The sequence below is a fragment of the Dufourea novaeangliae genome, unplaced genomic scaffold (assembly GCF_001272555.1).
Source record: "Dufourea novaeangliae isolate 0120121106 unplaced genomic scaffold, ASM127255v1 scaffold64, whole genome shotgun sequence".
Classification (NCBI taxonomy): Eukaryota; Metazoa; Arthropoda; class Insecta; order Hymenoptera; family Halictidae; genus Dufourea; species Dufourea novaeangliae.
Window position 1 is genome coordinate 2,643,232 of NW_015373954.1, and position 20,303 is coordinate 2,663,534.

Here is a 20,303-nt window from a genome sequence, read left to right on the forward strand (position 1 = left end):
CGCAAAACATTGTATATTCGTGTAAAAAAAAATGCAAAACAGCCCACGAACTGACCATCTTTTAATCCACACACGTAATAATCGTTCGTAACGCGAAAATTCCTGTTATTCTGCTCGCGCGTAATTCGCGTTCAAGGGTTGCAACCCTTCGACGAAACTGGATCGAACGGTGCTATGGGTTTTACGCGATGACGAGAAACGAATGTGTTTTGTCAACGCAATGAAAAGGTATTCCGCGTGGCCGTTTGCCGTGTTTTCGATTACACGGGGATTGGTAAATATTCGACGAATTCTGGCCTCGCGACTGCCGACACAGAGATATACACATACACATAGGGGGGGAGGGGAGGGGCATAGTTATTGGTTACGCGTATATAATTGATATTACACCCCCGTACGAGAGAGGCCGCCTCGTGAAATTTACCGACGATCGCCGGCCGTTGTTTCGATCGTCCATTCGTGTTTGCCCTGGTAAAAAATATTTCCGAGTTTAAAAGCTCGATGCCGGTTAAATGAAAAATATCCCCGAACCGTGCCGCTGACGGGAAGGGGAGAGGATTGTTAATCCGGCGTTTTCAAGCGTGGACCTGGTTCCGGTTTTTCCCTTTTTTTTCTCCCGTCTCTCTCTCTCTTTTTTTTTTAATAAAATTCGCACAGTGAACGACGGTTAGTTTCTTTATTCACTCGAATCGTGCTTTTTCTCGAGGAAGAAATTGAATCGATCGATTGAGAAATTAAATCGATCTGATCGTCTCATGTTACGGAATTCGTTGTACGAAATCAATTTTTTTTAGATAAATTGTACTCGTGGTCGATGAGTATATTTGTTATTCTTTCAAGCAATAATATTATACACGGGGTATAAAATTGTGAGAATCACGATCGGAACCGAAATGTTTGTCACAGCTATTTTCCGAAAGAATTTAATCAAATCATACTTCATCTTTCAGGCACCACGCATACACGAACGGGGGTTTTTCGAAATTTCGCGAAACACAACAACGAGCGGTAAATGTGAAAATTTCGAGATTCATATTCATGTTTACCCCTCCCCCCTCGCTGTTCCAGTCGCAATAACGAGTACAGCCTGGCTCTCGAATGATTTTTCAACAATTTTCCGTAGAAATTTCATTTTCGAGCTGGAAGAGGGCTACGAGCGTGATTCGTTCGAGAAAAAAAGAATTTCTATATAAAAAAAAAAAGAAAGAAAAAACGACCGGAATTGTTACAAATGATTTATACAGTTTATTCGGAAAACGTTTATTTGCAAAACATGTTCTAAATACGTTATCGTTATCCGCGATACAGAACACGCTTTCCCGTGAGCAATTACAGACAAATATAAATACTGCCGCGAAATCGACCTGCAAAAAGACGTAATTTTTCCCTCATGATTCTCAGAATTAACCTAAATACCCCGCGTCTTTCGAATGGTTTGCAATGAAACCAGAAAAAAAAAAAACAAAAATCTTTCAAACGACAAGACAATAAAAAATAATTTCCTTCTATTCCATCTATATACGTGCTACGTCAAGGTTCGATAAAATGGAACCGTGCTCAACGATAGGGCGAGAAGGAGGGTGACTGAAAACTTGGACTTCGATAACCAATGATACGGTACAGGCTACGCCACCCCCCTCCTCTTCGAAACTCCTCGCCGGGGTTAACCGTGAAACCGGCGGCACCGTAGATAAGTGTTAGGTATCAACTTGTTGCATTAATTACAGCGGGGTGGGCTATTAGCCATCGATTCGCGGCGAAATCTCGTTTCTCTCTAGTTACCTACCTCTCTTCGCTGGTTTCCGTGTGTACACACAGAGAGACAGATACGCGCGTTTAGGCGTGGCTTTCTATGCGCGCGTTCAAGTCTTCCGAATTTACGACACGCGCGCAACTACTGTAGAGAAAAGGGGTTGAGGGATGGAGGGGTGCAAGTATCATTGAATACAATCGGATATCTCAAACTGATTAGCGAACATGATGATCGGATAACAGAACGCTGATGATATTCACGTAGGGAATAACTATTTAACAGCAGAACCACGATTTTACGATGTAGTCGAGCCAATAAGATTGTTAGATATAACCGAACACTGGTGATTTGATAACAGACTGACGATTTTTGTGTTTTTTTTTTTAGAGTAGAAGTTCGGTTATAGGAACCTGTTCAGTGAGCAGAATGATCTGATAACCGAATACCAATGATTTGACACGGGAAAAATAGGGTAGAATAAACCTCAATTAAAAATGAAAGAGTTACTGCTACTTGGGAAAGTTTTCTGTATGAGTAGTCGCAGCGTTGAGTTGTAGTTGATTGAACGGAATGTTGGTGGAACAATGGGGAATCTAATTAGACTACCATTAGGTTACTGGCCTTCATATTCAATACGACAGAAATAGTAGATTATTCATCGATACCTCGAATGAATATGAAAAAAAAAACTCCGACTATTAATTATTTTAATGACAAAAAATGTTAGTATTCTGATTTACATTTTGGCTTATCCGTGGCACAAATGTCTCAGATAATTTACTTCGATTTCTCGGAATATCGATTCAGTAACGAAATTAGGATTCCTTTTGTTATATTTTCACGAGAATTTCGGACGATTAAAGTATTTCTGATCGGCTGCAATCCCAGTTGCGACGCGAATTCCGCGTATCTATGGCGTATCAGCGATAAGTGCAGCGCAGCAAAATATAAATACGTGGACCAATTGTACCGCGAGTGATAACCTCTACCCGAAGCAGATCACGCGTGTGTGTGTTGCAAACACTGCGCTGGCACAGTCGTAAGACGGAAATCTGCTTTCCCTTCTGGCGACGAACAGCCCAAAAGTATAATTATAATTCGAATTTCCGAAAATTTCCTCCGTCACAGACATACACAGTCAGCTAAAAATTTCAATCACCACGTTAAAAACCTGACGAAATAACAGAGAATTACAAAAATTTATAAATAATTATATCAACACGTATTAAAACGTGCTTGCTTTAAAGATTTGGGGAGGGCCGCTGCCGCGCTCATAATCCCATAAATAGTTAAAGGAAAGAGACAAAGGGACTTCGTGGGAATGATAAGTGAGTTAATAAGAAAATGGTCAGTTTAAGTAAAAAAATGAAATGAAAGGAAAATGAGTTTGTTGAGGAGTCCGCGGGAGTCCTTCCCGTAGAGTTTTACGGTCTCCCGGGAGCCGTCTTCCGGCGAAAGGAAGGTGCTTGGAGAAGCGGATACGTGAGCGGAAGTGGTCGGTAGCACCGCGCCGGCAATTATGCGGACCCGCACGGCCATCCCTATCAGTTCGTCCACACGTGACCGTATGAAAAAAACACGGGTGTGTTGCCCACGCTGCACCATACGCTTCGTTTCTCTTTGGGTGCTCCCTTAAGGCCCGTCCACACTTTGCAATTCCATACTCTCTCAAGAAATTGGAATAAAAAAAAAAAACAGATTGTCACGGCGACTCCACTCGATTATCTGAAATATTTAAATAAAATCCTATTGTCGTTGTTCTATGCCACAAACTTTCGAGGTTTATAGAATTACACACGTCGGATTCGTGCGAGCGTGAACGCGGCTTTACTCTGCGCAAATACGTCTAGCACACCGGATGAAAAAAAAAAAAAATGCGCCGCGCTTTTTTTTCCTTCTTTTCTGTCGGCGCGGTCAGCTCACCTTGATAATGCGAGATATCACGCGAATACACTAACAAACGAGTGCACGTACGAGGGAGGGGGGGGGGGCAGAGAAAAAAAAAGAAAAACGATGTGTACGTAGGGAAGGGGAGGGGGGACAGTGGGTATCTGTAACTGAACACTGCGGTTCGCACACGGGTATACGCGAATCTACGAGGAAAATTAAATATCGGACACGCGGTTTCTGTCGTCGGGTTTTCAGTTTCCTGCTGCCGTCTATTAATTTGTCGCGATTCGGAGAAAAAAAACCGATCGTCCCGTATCGTACCCTATCGATTTCATCGTTATTACTATTTCTCCCCATAAAGATGAATACCCTTTCGCCGTATGAAAGTAAAGGGTTGATATACGTATTACGAACTAGCCCCGTGTGGAATTGTACAATGTAACGGGAGTGGTATAAAAAAAAAAAAAAAAAAAAACGAGAGAAAACCTTCTTTCGTTTTTTTTTCTTTTGAATCATAAAATTGACCTCTCGCGTGTGACGCGTACAACAGCGTGCTTTTAGTTTAATAACCGATACCTGCCTACTCGTGCCGTTCCGAAATTCATTTTGTCGGTGCTCCCAACATTGAGGGAGGGGGGAACTGCGAAAAATTCATTAAAAATTGATTGCACTTCCACGGGCTCGATACATTGCGCGACAGCGCAAACTGCAGTTTAATATTATCGGGAATTTCTATCGGGGCAATTAATAACGATTAATAAATTAAGCGAAACTAGGGAAAACAAGATTAATCGATGAACCCCGTTACAATATCGTCATCCGAAACCGCGCCACAAACATTCGTAAAGTCGTAAAATAAACTTCCTTTTGCTTCTCCGTGTTGCATTTATCGAGGAATCACTGTACCAGCTACTGTAGAACAACACAATAAAAGTTGATTTTACAGGGAAAGTCAATACTTTTAGGACCTACGTTGATTAGACATTTTTACTCCTCTCGGTGAGTACTATAAGGCTCATAAGTAGAGGACCTTTTCTTCATCGCCCTGTACAAAACACCAACAAAGGAAAACTCTAAACCGAGGCCAAAGGAACCAAGCAAACGCGTGGTAGCAGTTCCCGAGGGAAGCGACAAAAACGTCCACCCACAAAAAAGCACCCTGTCCTCGACCCGGTCCTCGTCGAATAAAAAATCTCGCCCGGGCTTGGATCCAACCCGTACTTTAGATCCTCAGTTTCCTGCGATCAACCGGTTCACAATACAAACACACACACACACTACCTCCCCCCCCCCAGGGTTCATTTCTCGCGTGAAAATCGCTCGAGGTTCCTTGGGCCCTCGGGTAGACTCTGGGCCGCGTGTCCTGACTAAATTCGAAAAGGTCGATATTTCAAATGCCAGCGTCAGGGGTTAACCGGGGGCTATTTTGAGTGTACCCGGTACGGCGTGTACGGTACCCGAGCACACCACCCGTCAATAATCCGCTGAATAAACTATCGTCCGTCCGCCCACATGGCCACCCACCCGTCCACCACAACTCCACTCAACCGCCACGTACAGCCCGGACATATATCACGTAGGAGTCCCCCCTACCTCCCGGCCCCCTCGTTGTGTGCGTGCGTGCCAGTGTCCATCGTACCTGTATCTCTCTCTCTGTATACGTGTATATGTATATACGTGGAACGTACTAATATATGTATGTACCGCAGGCGCGGCTGGACAAGATTCGCAAGAGAGAGAGAGAGAGAGAGAGCGTGTGTGTGGTAGGAAAGCGTAGGGGAACCCACCACCAGGGGCAGAGAGGCCAGGGGAGCCGTAAACTCGACCAGAGAGACCAGTCACGAGTGAGACACACAGAACGCGACGGCTACGAGCCGAGGAAACGAGCAAAGTTTCACGAATAAAATAATAATTTTGTTGCGCGGCCCGTTGTCCACGGGACGAACCCCCCGCCACGAAATTCCGACCGTGGAATTGCAAGCGGAATTGGACTCGCCGCGGAACGATCACGCTGGATCGCGAGGGGGGAGGGCAATAGAGGCTGGGGCTCGTTCGATTTCGAACGATTTCATGGTTGGGGCCGATATAACGTGCCTACAGAAAGGATTGTGCAGGATTTTTATTGTTTTTTTTTATTTTTTTTTTTTCTAAGAGAATACGTGTCGCAAGATTGCCACAAAGGTGAAAGGACTGTCACACACGAATAGTGAAACTGACGCTTCTTATATCTAGGTTTGACTTTTCTGAAAGTGTGAAATTATTGTAACCGCTGCTTCTTGCCAGGTAAAGCGAAGGGTTATCAAAATCGTACCTTTAACTTTTAGTATGAGTACTATACAAGTTAATACCTACTAGAAATTGTAGCTATACATAATCGATTCAATTTCCAGTGTACCTTAGCGTAATCCACCATTCCACTGTTCAAAAACAGATCATATCGACCGAGATGCTGTTAATTATTTTGGGGGGCTGCATCGTCAAAGGGGTATTAGGAACCACTTCGAAGCGATGAATCGTTTCGATAATAAACACCATAAATCACCCATCCCTGTTTCTTCGTGACCAATAAAAATTGTTGCTACGTACAATTACAAATACTTCTGGTCGCGCCCGATGTTCCATGGAACCAGAGAGTTCGAGTCCCCTCCCCACCCTCGATAAACCGAGCGCGCAATTCCCGGAGAAATTTCGAAACTACGATTCCCGCGAGCCTCGTCAGCATCATTTTCCCTCCTATAAAATTCACCACGGTTCTGTTTGTATCCGAGCGGCATTCGAATAGTCGCTACCAATCCGAGAGTCACCTACATACAGAACAGTCGCGATGTATTATTGACACCGCAACCCCCAATGTAGCTCGCCGACGTCGACCCCCTTTGTGCCCTCCCTTGTTGGAAATTGGACAGGTATGTACTCTCTCTCTATATACATATACATATACTCCGCGTGTGTGTGCGCCATATATGTATACGTGCACATATGTATATGTATACAGGGTGGTTCAGCAAACGTGGCAATCTTAAAACTCGTAAATTATTTGCTGTGCGACGAAAATATTTGAAACAAAAGTTGCACGGTATAAAGGAGGACATATAAATAATGCTAATAATGAAATATGGTCCAAATTATATTTAAAAAAAAAAACTATTCCCAACTTTCAAACGATCTATTCTTAGGAATTGGGGAATACACAAAAAGTAGACGTGAAATTTAAGTTACAAACGTTTAAAAACATAATACCTATTTGTTACATAATCTGACCAACATGTTAAAAAAATTTAATGATATCTCAGAAACTGTTCACTTTAGTAACCGACATAATACTTTTTTTCATGCAGTACTTGACACTTTACTCAAATTTTGGAAGAAATACTGCGCATTGCATATTAAAGACCTCAAGGTAACCGCTTTATCTTGATAAAAATGTAACACAGTAAAAATCATATTATCACATTATTTGTTTCCCTTGCTATCCTGTACGTTTTGTTTAAAATATTGTTTCATACAGCCAATAATTTACGAGTAATCAAGGTTCAGTAAACCACCCACTGTACAGACTCCTCTCGATTATCGTCCCGAACTCGGGTCCGCGCCGGGACAATAATCGTATAGGGAGAAATGCTTCAGACCCTCGTAAATTCATTTCATTGCCCGAAGCCCGTGCCTCGACAACAACGGCCTCCTCCCTGCTAGTGATGGGGATAACGCCTGGACAATAATTGTGTAGAAGAAGCCAGACGATAATCGAGAGGTGTCTGTATATCCATATACTTCAAATACCGGGTGGCATTTCGCAGACTATACACACGTCCAAAATAAATTTTTTTAGATATTTTCTTCCTACCCATCGTGGAACCGAACCGTCACCCCGATACCGGAATTATAAGTCATCGGACGGTTTCATCGGTGATTTCCTGGGATCCTCTCTGTCTACCGAGGCGAAAGGGGGCGGGAGCCTTGTCGTGTGGCTCGCGCTCGCACCTACGCGCGCATAAATAATGAAAATACCCCAGCAGACCTCGGGTGTAATTACCAACGGAGCGTCGCATCCGGTGTCTAGATTCAGACGATCGTCGCCACCGACTTGATTTTTCGTGGCTGCGCCGTTGATTCGACGTATTTTTGGGGTGGATGGAACGAGGAATTCGATTACACACTCGCGATGGATGGGACCACCGGGTAACCGATCTATCTTTGGATCCGCGTGATCACGACTCCCTTAAACCGGACGGCCCTTGACTCATCGTCGTCGTTGCCCAGGCTCGGAATTATCTCGACCGACAGACAAGAGCCCTCCGATTGTCCTAGGTCCGGGTTATAATACTCGACGATAATCGAATCCCGTTCGTTCGGTTAATTGACTACCGGAGTAATCCACGGGGTTAAAAGTTTCATGCCTTACCCGATTCCGCCCGTCGTTTCGTATGACTGACAACCTGTACACGGGGGAGGATGAAGTGAAGGGAAGGAGGTGGGGGGGTGTTCAGGCGAACGATATTATCGAAGAGATATATAGCTATCTTCTCGGTAGGACTGTGCGTAATTGATGTAAAACGAGAATCGTGTTCGTCTGTGACAGCGAATCTGATGATTACGGAGCTTTTTCTTTTGGTTTCCGGCGTTGATGATTCATTTGGTCTATGTCTATAATCTGTTCGGCGAGTATGGGATGCGTTCTGTTTTCAACAATTTTTTAGTGAATCGTAGAGATTCTTTGCAGGAATTGTTTGGATAGGATGAAGACGGTCGAATTGAAATGGTGCGAATAAAGATCGACGATCCGTTTAATTGGTCAGAGGACTGAATGAAACATTCTATTACTGTAATATAAATTTCTGATTTGGGTATCGAGTTTTCGTTAACATTTGTCGTGGCTTTGTATAATATATTCGTGTACCAATGAATCAACCGCTATTACAAATGTCACGATATTCTTGGAAGCAAAGAGAAGTAGAAGACACTAGTTTCCGGAAAATGAATGTTTTTTTGTCGGTCTTCGACGATCCCACGCGATTTTAATTAAGGCGATGAAACAGTATAAGAGATTCTTGACGTGTTAAACGATCGGGTGGATTGCTCGTTGCTGCACACCTAACATATGCAAAATTATGTGTTTCATAATCAAACCGCTGATATTATGTATTTATGACACATCTAAGGACTCGAAATGGGGTGATTAACGCAGTTACGTTATGTATTTACAGTGTAATCACCTTCTGTTCCCAAATGTTTCTAGAAATAAATCTGTAATGCACGTGGATTCGAATAAATCAAAATATGATTTATGATTATTATCACTGTCACTATTACAAGTTAACGTAGAAGGTAATCAAGTGTGAACTATTAAACAAATTGTTACTTCACCGTGCCTACAACGGGACCAGAACAATTCACCCGCATAATCGTAGGGTCTGGTACGCCCATAAAAACAAGCGGTCCTCAAGGTGGGACCGGCCATTGTTCGCCATAATTTTGACCGACGTACCCCACCGCGTTGTTACGGCGTGTTCAGGTAGCAGAGCGCCCGTTTAAATGGCGATCGTTAGCCAGTTGTCAGCCCCAAGGATTACAAACAGTGTCGTCAGCGAGTAGGTATATTTCACGGGCTCAGAGGGGGTGGTGGTGGCGGGCTAAATTACGTGTACGAGGGGTAGGTCAGGCGGGTTCTGTTACCGGGTGACCTTACGAGTAACCAATAAATTCGTTTATCGCGTCGAATTTCTGCGCGAAGACGCAATTCTCCCCTCGATTATCGCATATTTCAAACTCAAGCGGGGACCACTGGGGGACCCGTTTGAAACGGTAACGATGTTTGGAATTCGAGTTGTTTCGAATACGAATGGCGTTCGTTCGAAATTTCGGAAATCTGATCTACTGGCTGCAGTGGCAGCGCTTAGGAATTCGCAATAGGAACAACGATTTGCAAAGTCGTTCGAAGGATATTTATATTCCGCTTAAGTGGCTATCAAGAATATGTTCATGGGTTACTAGAAGAAGGGTGTATGTTAGAAATTATTTTAAGTAATGATTTTTATACCAGATTTTGTGTTTGCAGTTGACTTATATATATGCTGGGTCTTGCTATTTTACAGTTGAAAATATCGATATTAAACCAACCTTTCAAAAGAAAAAGCTTTTATGTTTGTTTTTAACCTTTCAACGTCCAAATACATTTTTCGGGGAAAAAAAGGATTTCTCGCGTTTAGTTAACTGAAAAATGGTCATACGTCCACCTCATCTGTATTTTCACGATAGGCCCCCTGAAAATACAATTTTCTAGATGTGACGTATACGTCACACTGGACGTCACAGGGTTGCTACAGTGAGCAATGAATTGTTTTTACGTTATTCTGTAAATTTCCTAAAATGTAACATACGCCCTTCTTCTAGACACCCATTCGTATAATATTTCTTCTGTCATAATTCGAACCTCTTCCGAAAAATATTTTATGCGAAACAAGATAAAAATTTTAAATAAGATCAATGAACCATGTGCAAGAAAACCGTACGGGTCGCGATAAGATATTCAAGTTGTTTTTCGCCCAAGAATCGGCGTGTATGTACAGTTTTCGAGCGAGGTGTAAGAATCTATGACGTGAAAATCGAGGCGGTGTGCTGCTCTTGGCATCGTCGGATTCCGGAACGACGTATAATTCATCGGTTCGCGGTCTCCTTAATTATCTGCTCGAACGCGTGACTAAAATTACGCGTCCGGTCGAACCTTATTTCACAATGTCACCAGCGGCCGTGTGATTATATCGATCGGCTGCATTCCAAGTATCGATACGTTTTCGCAACAACAGAGAAACGACACGGCTTGCCCCGACACGTGTATATGTATGTGTACGTACATATATACTCGGCTCGATCGCCTCGTAATTTCCTTCCGGCGCGGCGGGTTTGCGCGTAATTTATCACCGAATCGCGTGTTGCGGTTAATAGAATCGTTTGTGCGCCGAGAAGACACCACACGAGCGTTCCATGGAACTATCTTCCAAGCGTTGATTCTTCATTAAAACTTCCCTTCCTTTCGTACGATTATCGTGGACCCGATTAGTAGACTGTGCACGTTTGCGCAAGCTCTCGATTTTTCAAAAGTATTTCATGCACACGGTATATAGCACAGAGAAATTAACTTCGGGAAAGTTTAACACCGAAATAAAAAGGGTTAAGTTCCTTGTCTTGTATTTCGTGTATTTGCATAGCTACGTATGGATCATTGATTTGGCTGAGGTTTAATAATCACGGTACTCACGAAAGGTATATGTCTACCATCAATGCAGCTCTATCAGCTGAGTGGAGCACATAAAACAACTGAGATATGCTATCAAACTTGAATTTTGTACCTCCGAAAATTCCAGTTTAATAAAATATTAAGATAGGAATCCCGATTACGTCCGATCTCCCAGCCCTGCCCTTACATCAGTAATATTGCCCATGGACCTACATCGACTGTAAAAGCTACCGCAAATATCTTGTGACACCCGAAAGTCTCATAATAAATTAAAATCTTCCTGCACTCGAGTTCTAATTACATCCAGATTTCCACGCCACTCTGTACATCTCAACACCGCCTATGGCCCTACATCTACTGCAAAAACTACCCCAAATATTTTGTTAAACTGTCTTTCGTACAAGAAATTCTAATTCTATGAAAAATTCGAGGACAGAAACGAAAATTGTGGTAAATGCTCCCGGTACTGGAGCTCTGATTACCGCCAGATTTCCAGGCCACCCTGTACATCACACCAATACATCGTTCCCAGCGGCCAAGTGGCCATGCGGAGCGGCACACACCAGAGCGTGCCCGTCGGTAGTACGTGTGTGCACGTGACTGTTGCAAAAAGAGCACAGGACGTTGCATGTGGACGTCGATGCGGTGTACCTTGACACGGATGGCTCCCTGAATCAGCCGACAGCTAGCAACAAACATCACCTCGCTATCACACACGCCTACCGGCTACGCGACGGGAGGCACGGGTGACAACCGGCGTGTGCGTTAGTGTGCGCCGCGGCCAGTTGACGAACGGCGCCGATAAGCCCGTCATCAGGCTGACCAGACAAACGACGACGACGACGACCGAGCACGACTCTCCGTAGGAAATTCCATTTCCTCCGATCCCGTGTCCGTGGGCCGAACACCGAATGTACAACGATTGGGTTCCTAATAACAGTCACGAGATGCTGTGTTGGTTGTGTTCGAAACTTAGATACAACGTTTCGTGCAGAAATTCACCGACACAGGCTTTTTCTTCGAGGCGATCGTTTTAATTCCAGAAAGCAGAATCCGTGAGAAATATTCAGAACGATTAAAATCTTTTGCATCATCTGGATACGTATTTATGCACTTATAACAAAGTAAATTCATGAAAAGTTACAGAAGGGTATTGAATGAACCGCAAAAGAAAGTTCGTCTGATGTAGAATAGCTTGCGTGAATGATCAAGCTTCTTGAATAACCGCGGTAAAAATCATGATAGATTAAACTTGGGAATATAAAAATATTTACGAAAACGCTCCTCGTGATCTTGATATTTCCGGGGAATAAAAAACTGTTTATCCCGACAAGGTGAATGCATATTCCCCTCCATGTAGCCTTGGTTTCCTCATTAGCGCGCGCCAAATAATTATTACTTGGCGTAAGTAAATATTAGAGAATGTCGCAAATATTCCGGTAGGTATACATGTATGTACATACATTATATGCAGCCTGTTCCACACACGAGGTGGCAGGCAAGAAGACAGCTTGGAAACGGGGCGAGACACGAGCAGAGCCCCCAGGGTGGCTCGAAACAGGCCGAGAGAAGGGATGACTCTCTTCTTCCCTTTTTGCCCCCTCCCCCCCAACCCCCTTCTTGCCCCATTCCATTTCGCTGAATATAGCGTACGAGCACACTGACACACTCTTATTGTCGGTTCCAGGCACTAGCATACCTGATCTTATGGGAAATCCATACTGGCCCTTACTTCGCTTGGGAATATGAGGGGTGCGAGAAGGCCACCCCTCGCTCAAACTCTTTCCTTCCCTTTCACAGCGGCCCCAGCTACCGTGTGATGAAGAAGCTCCTCTCTCCCGCCACCACCGCCCCCTTTCAGAGTCCCAGGGCGAACTCGCCCCGGTGAGATCGGTGTAAAAGCAACGGAGGGGGATGGGGTGAAATAAAATTCGTGGTACGAAACGGGGGCCAGGAGGGGAGAGCACGATATTCCGTCGGGGACATAAGTCCAAGGTGTAAAATGAAAGTGTAGATTCTACACTGGTAGAAGTTCGAACGAGGTTTTGTCTTCGGGAGACCGTAATTTTTACGAAAAAAAATATTCCAGATGCACCGACGCCGCACTTTGAACGTGGTTCCGATCAATATGCTTCTACTTTCGTGGGGTGTGGAATTTCGCGTTTTTACGATGGGTTTCCTTTTTATCCGTATTTTGTGCTTCGGTGGAAGTTTATTCGTCATCGGAATCGACGGTGAAATATTCTTCGGTGGAAAAACTCATCAAGATCTTCACCAAGGGAATATCGAAGCTGCCCGAGAAACTGTTTCAAATTATTGAATTGATCGAAGAATACTTATAGGATTGATCGAAGTTATGTGTAATTGATTAACATTCGAGTTTGATGTTTCGTTTGACAGAATGAAGATACTTTTGGTTCAACTTGATTATTATGATATATGGTGTGCGCGTGAATATTATACAGAAGTCTGAATATAATGATAAATATTGTTTAGAAGCGTGAAGATTTGTTTATTTTTTTTTTCAATAAAAATGTTACCCCAACGTATCCGAGTCAACTAAGAATATCCGAAACATTCAAGAATTTTGCAATGCTTCTTTATGTTTAATACAGTGTACAAGCCATTTGAGGATTTCTATGATTAAATTGCATGAAAATTAACAAGTTCGAGGATCGAACGATCATGAGCAGTTGCGTGCCGGTCTGGCACGTGTGTAGCAGAGTTAATTGCCTGAACGAATGGGAACGATCGTGTGAATGATAAACTGGAGACGTCGATGTTAATGGTGGGAGTGCCGTTTCTTTGTGGTATGGTCGAGTGGTGGCGAACTATTGGGGTAGTTTCTCGTTTCAAACGTGGCATTCAGACAAGAAAGTTTTCAATGAAAACAAAAACTCGATCGATTACATAGATTATTATATATTAACGAAACTTTCAAATTCCATAATTCTGACAGCTACTGAGTAAGTTCGGAAAAAGTTGTCCTTAATATTTGTTCCCCAAAAAGTATCAGCCCAGAGTCCAATTATCGAAAATAAATTTCATAAATCGATACGTATATGTAGCATGTTTTATACCTATCAAAACTTCATTGTTCTCTTGTTTGTAACAGAGAAAACAAATTTTCAATACGAACTTCGAAATGAATTTTATACGCTCAAAAATTAAGAATAACCAATCATGCACCTTTGACAGAACGAATTAACCCGGCGCAGAGGGTAAAGTCGTAGAAAAATAGTATATCGCGAGGAGATCGATTTTCCGTCATTTACAAGCTCCATTAAGTGCTCGAGATCGTCGTTAAAGAACGGAACCCCTTACGCCGAACCCTCCGTGCTTTTACAACGACTTCCCACGTCCAGTAATTTAATCCCTTAACGACGAGAATAGCACGCCTCATTAGAGCTCCAGGATCCCAGGTACCTACAGAAGCTTTGGAAACCAATGTAAAGCCGCCACTTTTAGCGGTCTTGTTCACGGGATTGTGAACGCACGCCCGAAAACTGTGCCTTCGAAAATTGATTTTTCAGCCCTCGAGACTCCCCGATTAATGGAAATAATGCGAAATATTCATTCGCTGAAAATTTTACATGGACAAAGAAAATATGTAGGTGGGCAAATGTTGCAACATGGATGAAACGGAGGGATTAATACGTCAAAAGCGCCCTAATTACAAACATTGCTTCTTGTTTCCTTTTGAATGCGCCGTCCATTTTCAGCTAATCCAGCTTACGTCTTGCTACGTCATCCGAATGAAGTTGAAAGGAAAACTTTGATCGTATTATGCTATCGTGTCGAATACAGCATTTCCGAAAATCAACGCTCATCCTTCATCATTGATCGGTTCTTATATCTAGTCCTATTTAAAGTATTCAACACTGGAAACAAGTTAAAATTATTTGAATAATCATTTTTTTCGAAGAGATTACTGTGTGTCACACTAACACTGCTCAGGTTATACGAAAAAAATGTGAAAGAATTTGATTTCGACTAGATGGTAGATTCGCTGAAACTTAAAAATAAAGGCAGATTCGTGTGCAGAGCTATCCCCTGTCTCGGTGTAAATCGGGACACGAAGAATTTTATTATAGAGCAACCAGCTGAAAATCAACCGTTGTACCATATACAACAGATTTTACACGACAAAGTTCGCTTTATGTATCATCGGACTCGGAACCACAAACTCCAGCGGGAAAATGCTTCGTATATTTTGTTCATCCACAGCAGACTGACGTCAACCGAACGGACAGTGTGAATCAAGTCTAACGAACCGGCGACAAGAACACAGGAAGAATAATACATTTTTCAACGAAGCAGAAGAGAAACATATGTTTTCGGTTTTTTACAGTTACCCCCGGTAAGAACCTGTACACATTAATCGATCATCGACCAGCCATTCCCACGAAATTACTACCGAACTTCGATTTAAATCGTACAGCCAAACGCCTGAGATCTAATTTAAAGAAAATCGAAAAATTTATATCGCGACAAGCACGCATTTTTAGCTGTATTATTCCACTGTGTAAACACGGTTTGATCCCAATAATTTCATTTCGGATGGAAATAATCTGAAGAGAAAGAGAGAGGCAGTTGAACACCCCTGCGGGGGTGGTGAATTCGAGGCGTGCTTCATCCCCCGACGTTGCGAGGGTGTGAAAAACTTCGAAATCCAGCTGGAAAAGAAAGTTGGTCCGCCGTGGAAACGAAAGGAAACCGTGAGGGAAGATTAATTGCCCTCTGAACATGGAGCGGGGTGAGAGGGAAGAAACCGAAGGGTACGGAGGAGACGCAGGGTGGTAGAGAGAGTGTGCGGACGGTCAAAGGAAGAGACGAAGACGATTCAGTGAACGATGGTGGAAAAGAGAAGAAAATAGAGGCAGCAGAGCGAGACAGGCTCGTTAGTGGGAGCTGGTGAGGGGAACGTATAGCGGTGGAAGGAGGACATCGGAGAAAGGAGAAGGACGCGAGGACCACCCGAACCTACCTTAATTCTAACTTGACATTCGCGGTTCAATTCTGATCGGATCGATCAAAGTGGCGCACAGCGTATAAACCGGCCACCGGTATTTACTGTTCCCTTCTTTCTCTCTCTTGCGTTCCCTTGTTCTCCGTCACACAGCGCCCAACTCACATTTATCGTGTATCGGAATCGGTTGAGATATGCTCTTGAATCGAAATTATGACGGCTATACTACTCATGGCGTTCTTACGAATTCGGAGCATTCTTTATCCTTTTGCGATAAATCAACCTTTTCTGTATACAGATTTTAGTTTTTATTACATTTTTGGAATATTTTTAAGACCAGATGGTATTTTGGGTTTTTTGTAAATAAACAAATCTGTAAAGAGAAGACTACGAATTAATGTACACCTAATATTTAGGAGAATTATACACTTACGCTCGTAAGTATGGTAGGACACTTATCGAATATGAGGTATATGTTATTAGGATTGATGAAATTATCGAATGTCTGAAATGAATATTATTTTGGGTATATGGAAAGTTCAATGGGTAACACTATACGTACTGTGAACTATTAAACGTGGCGTAAAATATATCATTTCTCATGGAACATCATATTTTCTTCATACATGATTCTAATACTTGTAAGCAGCAATGTCAGTTCTTTGATTGAATGCTACTCTCATGTTTGGGACAGTTTATGTATTGTGGTTGCGTCAAATGCAATTTACACTATTTTTGTTCTGATAGTACGTATCGCTATCGGATGGATTTGATAGTCTCAAGACTATGAAGAAGTGAACACAATTTATTGCTTTTCGAAGTCATCGTCACCTCGTGACTACAGCTTCTCATGAGTCACGATAAACATTAAGACCTGAATCATCGAATATCAAACCTGATCACTGAGTAACATTTCAGTAATTTGTCGTCGTCAAATTAGAATATTACATTAAATAATTATAAAAATATATCGAAGAGTTTGAAAGAATTACTAGAATGTAATTCAGTTTGCGTTGAAACTAAGGATACGAAAAAAATCAATTGGTTTTCCTGTTTTTACTCCGAAATCAGAACAGTTTTCGACACTTTATACAATACGTTCTGACCTTTCGCCCATCTGGATTCAGTCATTTTTATACAGAAACCATGCAACTTTATCTTTAACTTTACTCATCTGCTCCAATTTTAGTGAATTTTTTCAATTATACTGCTCTCAAGTCAGATTCTGAAACCTTTGATTTAACACAACGACCCGAAAAAAACAAATAGAAACCGAAAGTCAGAGGAAAAACTTTTATGGACAAAAATAACCTGGGAATGTTTTGTAATTTTCGTTTCAGTTACAATTGAACGGAACAAAAAATTCGATAAAATTGATCCAGGCAAAGAGAATCGTTACTAAACATACATTTTCGAGGGATCGTTTCACTCCGGCTACAATTTCCAACCTTTTTTTCGCAGTTCCTTTTCCAAAATATTTTCCTGAACCGCGTGACCAAAACATATGCAATTAATCGGAGGTTTTAACGATGTTTCGAACCGTCCACCCTACCCACGCGCCATACCAAAATTACATTTCCGCATCAATTACCCCCAACACGAGTAATTAGAACACATATTCGCCGACGAATTGAAAATATGCAAATTTAATAATAAAATTAAGGGCGACTACAATGGATAAAGTTTTAATGCGTTCACAATTTAAAATGATCCAAATGTTAATTAGATACACATTGAAAGTGACGTCCAAATTATATAGAAGTTGGGACATTAGAAAATGTATCTGAAATATTAGTTTATATATTAGCTACTATTATATATTCCACTAAAAATATGTTTTCTGCACAAACATTTTACTGCTGGTAAACAATAATAAACATATTAGATTTTGGTTCCTTGGCATGCTTAGAATAAAATCAATAAACGCCTCATCTTAAAGCATTCAGATAAGAATATTTTTCACGTCTAACTAATTTAAGTAGTAAGATACAGTCTTGACGGTAGGAAATTCGAGTTCAATGAAGATCGATCAAAATATCTATTTATCTAATGTGTTTATCTCAATGTGTTTATCTCAGACAAAATATTTTGTACTATTCATTTTTCATATGTCAACTAATGTAAATTTGTTTGCAAATAACTCCAAATACAGTCAGACTCTAAAGCTCCTCGATCGAGCACGTGCTCTTGATCGCCCTCCTTGGAAACGCGATCCACGGATTATCTTTCGCGGGAGATATACCAAGTTAATCTGACCGAGTAGAAGAAAAACTTCTGCGATAAGTCAGATCTGTCAAGTTTGTCATCGAACGTCGTCGATTTCCTCGATCGACGAATCATGCGAAAACCCGAGAATACTACAAACAAGTTTCACAAATGCTTACGTAACTTCCATATGCTCAATGAAAAATCGATTGGCACATATTTCATGGAAATGGGAAGACCAAGAATTTTTTCATCGAGGAAAAAAATGTTGAAACAATGAAATGGAGTCTCTAGAAATGTAATAAATATTAGAGAGAGAGTAATTTGATAGGCTAAATCACAAAACAACTTATTTGAAACTTAATTATAAAAAAACATTAGTCTTCGATTTAAACGAAAGAGTTAGAAGATCTAACTCACCTGTAAAAGTTAGTTTGTTATACAACAGAATATATTCATGTAGTCAATTAACGCAAATAACCATTTGAAAAATGTAATTATAAATTTATGCTTAATTACTGAAAAAGAGTAGAGAAAAAGCAACGCCCAAAATGTTGAACTAACCTCAAATATCAGAGTGACCCTCGTGAATCCGGAAAGTACCCAGTGTTCGTTTGAAAACTAAATAGACACGCCAGCAGGTACTGTGATTCCGGTATTTCGAGGTAAAACAAAAATCAGGAATAACGACGCAGTTGACGGTTAATGAGTCAATACGCGTTAAGTGTAGTCCCGACAACTTTTCCGCGTGTCCCGGGCGAAATCCGCCGTAACTCTTTCAATTAAAACTTTCGCGCCCGGCGGTTCATCTTCCACCGTTCCGGAAACGCGGAACGGACGGGTGAAAAAGAATTAGAGTAGGAACGGACCGGAATAACGAGTAACGAAAAAGTTGCGCGGGACGAGTGACAGCGTCGTGGGAGACCGGATTTTGAAACACGATTTTATGCGTATTTTCCCGACCGTTACGAAAATCATTCGCCCTTGGGGAACAGCCATGAGCTCCGGCCGCAATAATTTCACACGACACTTTGGGTGGCAGCGGCTAAGCGGCAAAACAAAACGGTATATGTATAACCTTGAACCTCGTCGCAACTCCGCGTTAAACTTTGACACCCGGCAAACTTTTTTTACCAGCAGCGGGAACATCGCCGACTGATTTACAGGCCCTCGCCAAGGAAAAAACGATCCGATCACGTGGCGATACAGTGGCAATCAGTGGACTCACCTTGTGGTGCTGCATGATGGCAGTGGCCTTTCGCTTGGCGGACATATTCAGTTCCGATGTGGCTGTCTCTCTCCTGGTCGTAAAGCGGGTAATCGTATTTCCGTCTCCTTTTCCACGCGTTTTTGTCTCCTGGATGCTTGTGCGTATGTTTCTCTCTCTTGAGACGTCGAGGTTTTCCCTTGTTGGCGCACCACTCGCGTACTCGAAAGCACCGATCACAAAACAAAAGTAGAGTCGATGTTCTTTTCCTACGTGTTCTCCTCGGCCGGTTAACACTGTCCTTGTCTTACATTCGTCAGCCGATAATACGAATGATAGAGCAAGAAGAAGTAAGACAGAAAGAGAGAGAGATAGATGTCTCGAATTCGTCTCGATAGCACGTTTCACCCACGAACTTTCGCGGAGTTCTCGGTTTTAGTCCTGTCTCTGTTCTCTATGTACACTCACGATTCGTTCTCTTTCTAGGTTAGACGCGTACACACAGCGCGCACTCTATCCTTGTCTCGCGCACAGCCACGAACTTCAAGCTCGGCGCGCACAACAACACCACGCAGCGGCGCCGCGATAAAATGCCCGCGGTTACCGCAGGTGTCGACGTGCAAGACGGTTGCGAGCGGAAAAGAAACGGCAACGACGAGCCCGCACGAAAACTGTCCCGTCCACCGTACGATTCAAACTTCCGCTCACGTACGTGATACACCGTCGACCGGCTGCATCTATATAGTCCATTGAGTCGGTGCAGCACTGACGGAATCGCGATCAGCTGGTTGATCGAGACGTTCGTTCATCACAGGAGCACAGTCACGGGATCACTCGGTGAATGCTTCCACGGTGATAATTGTTCAGCGAACGTGGTCACGATAATCGGTGAGTTCGTAATCACGTTCGAGTGTCGCACATTCACAACGTAAATCCTTAACAGGCCGGTAAACAACGGACGTAAACAAGAGCAAAACACCTGGCTGGTCTTGCGGCAGACGATACCGTTTCTCGTGTGTACACGTCGCGTGTCTGCACACGCCGT

General features: G+C 42.6%; 1 protein-coding gene across 1 annotated transcript in view; it reads right to left on the bottom strand.

Annotated features, from left to right (window-relative positions):
* LOC107186251 (nucleolar protein 4-like) overlaps positions 1–19,782 on the bottom strand; it is a 79,842-nt gene extending 60,060 nt beyond the window's left edge. Inside the window, exon 1 of the mRNA XM_015574078.1 lies at positions 19,280–19,782. Coding sequence (XP_015429564.1) covers positions 19,280–19,324 — 45 coding nt within the window. The 5' untranslated portion in view covers positions 19,325–19,782. The remainder of the gene's footprint in view (positions 1–19,279) is intronic.
* Positions 19,783–20,303: the final 521 nt, after the last annotated feature.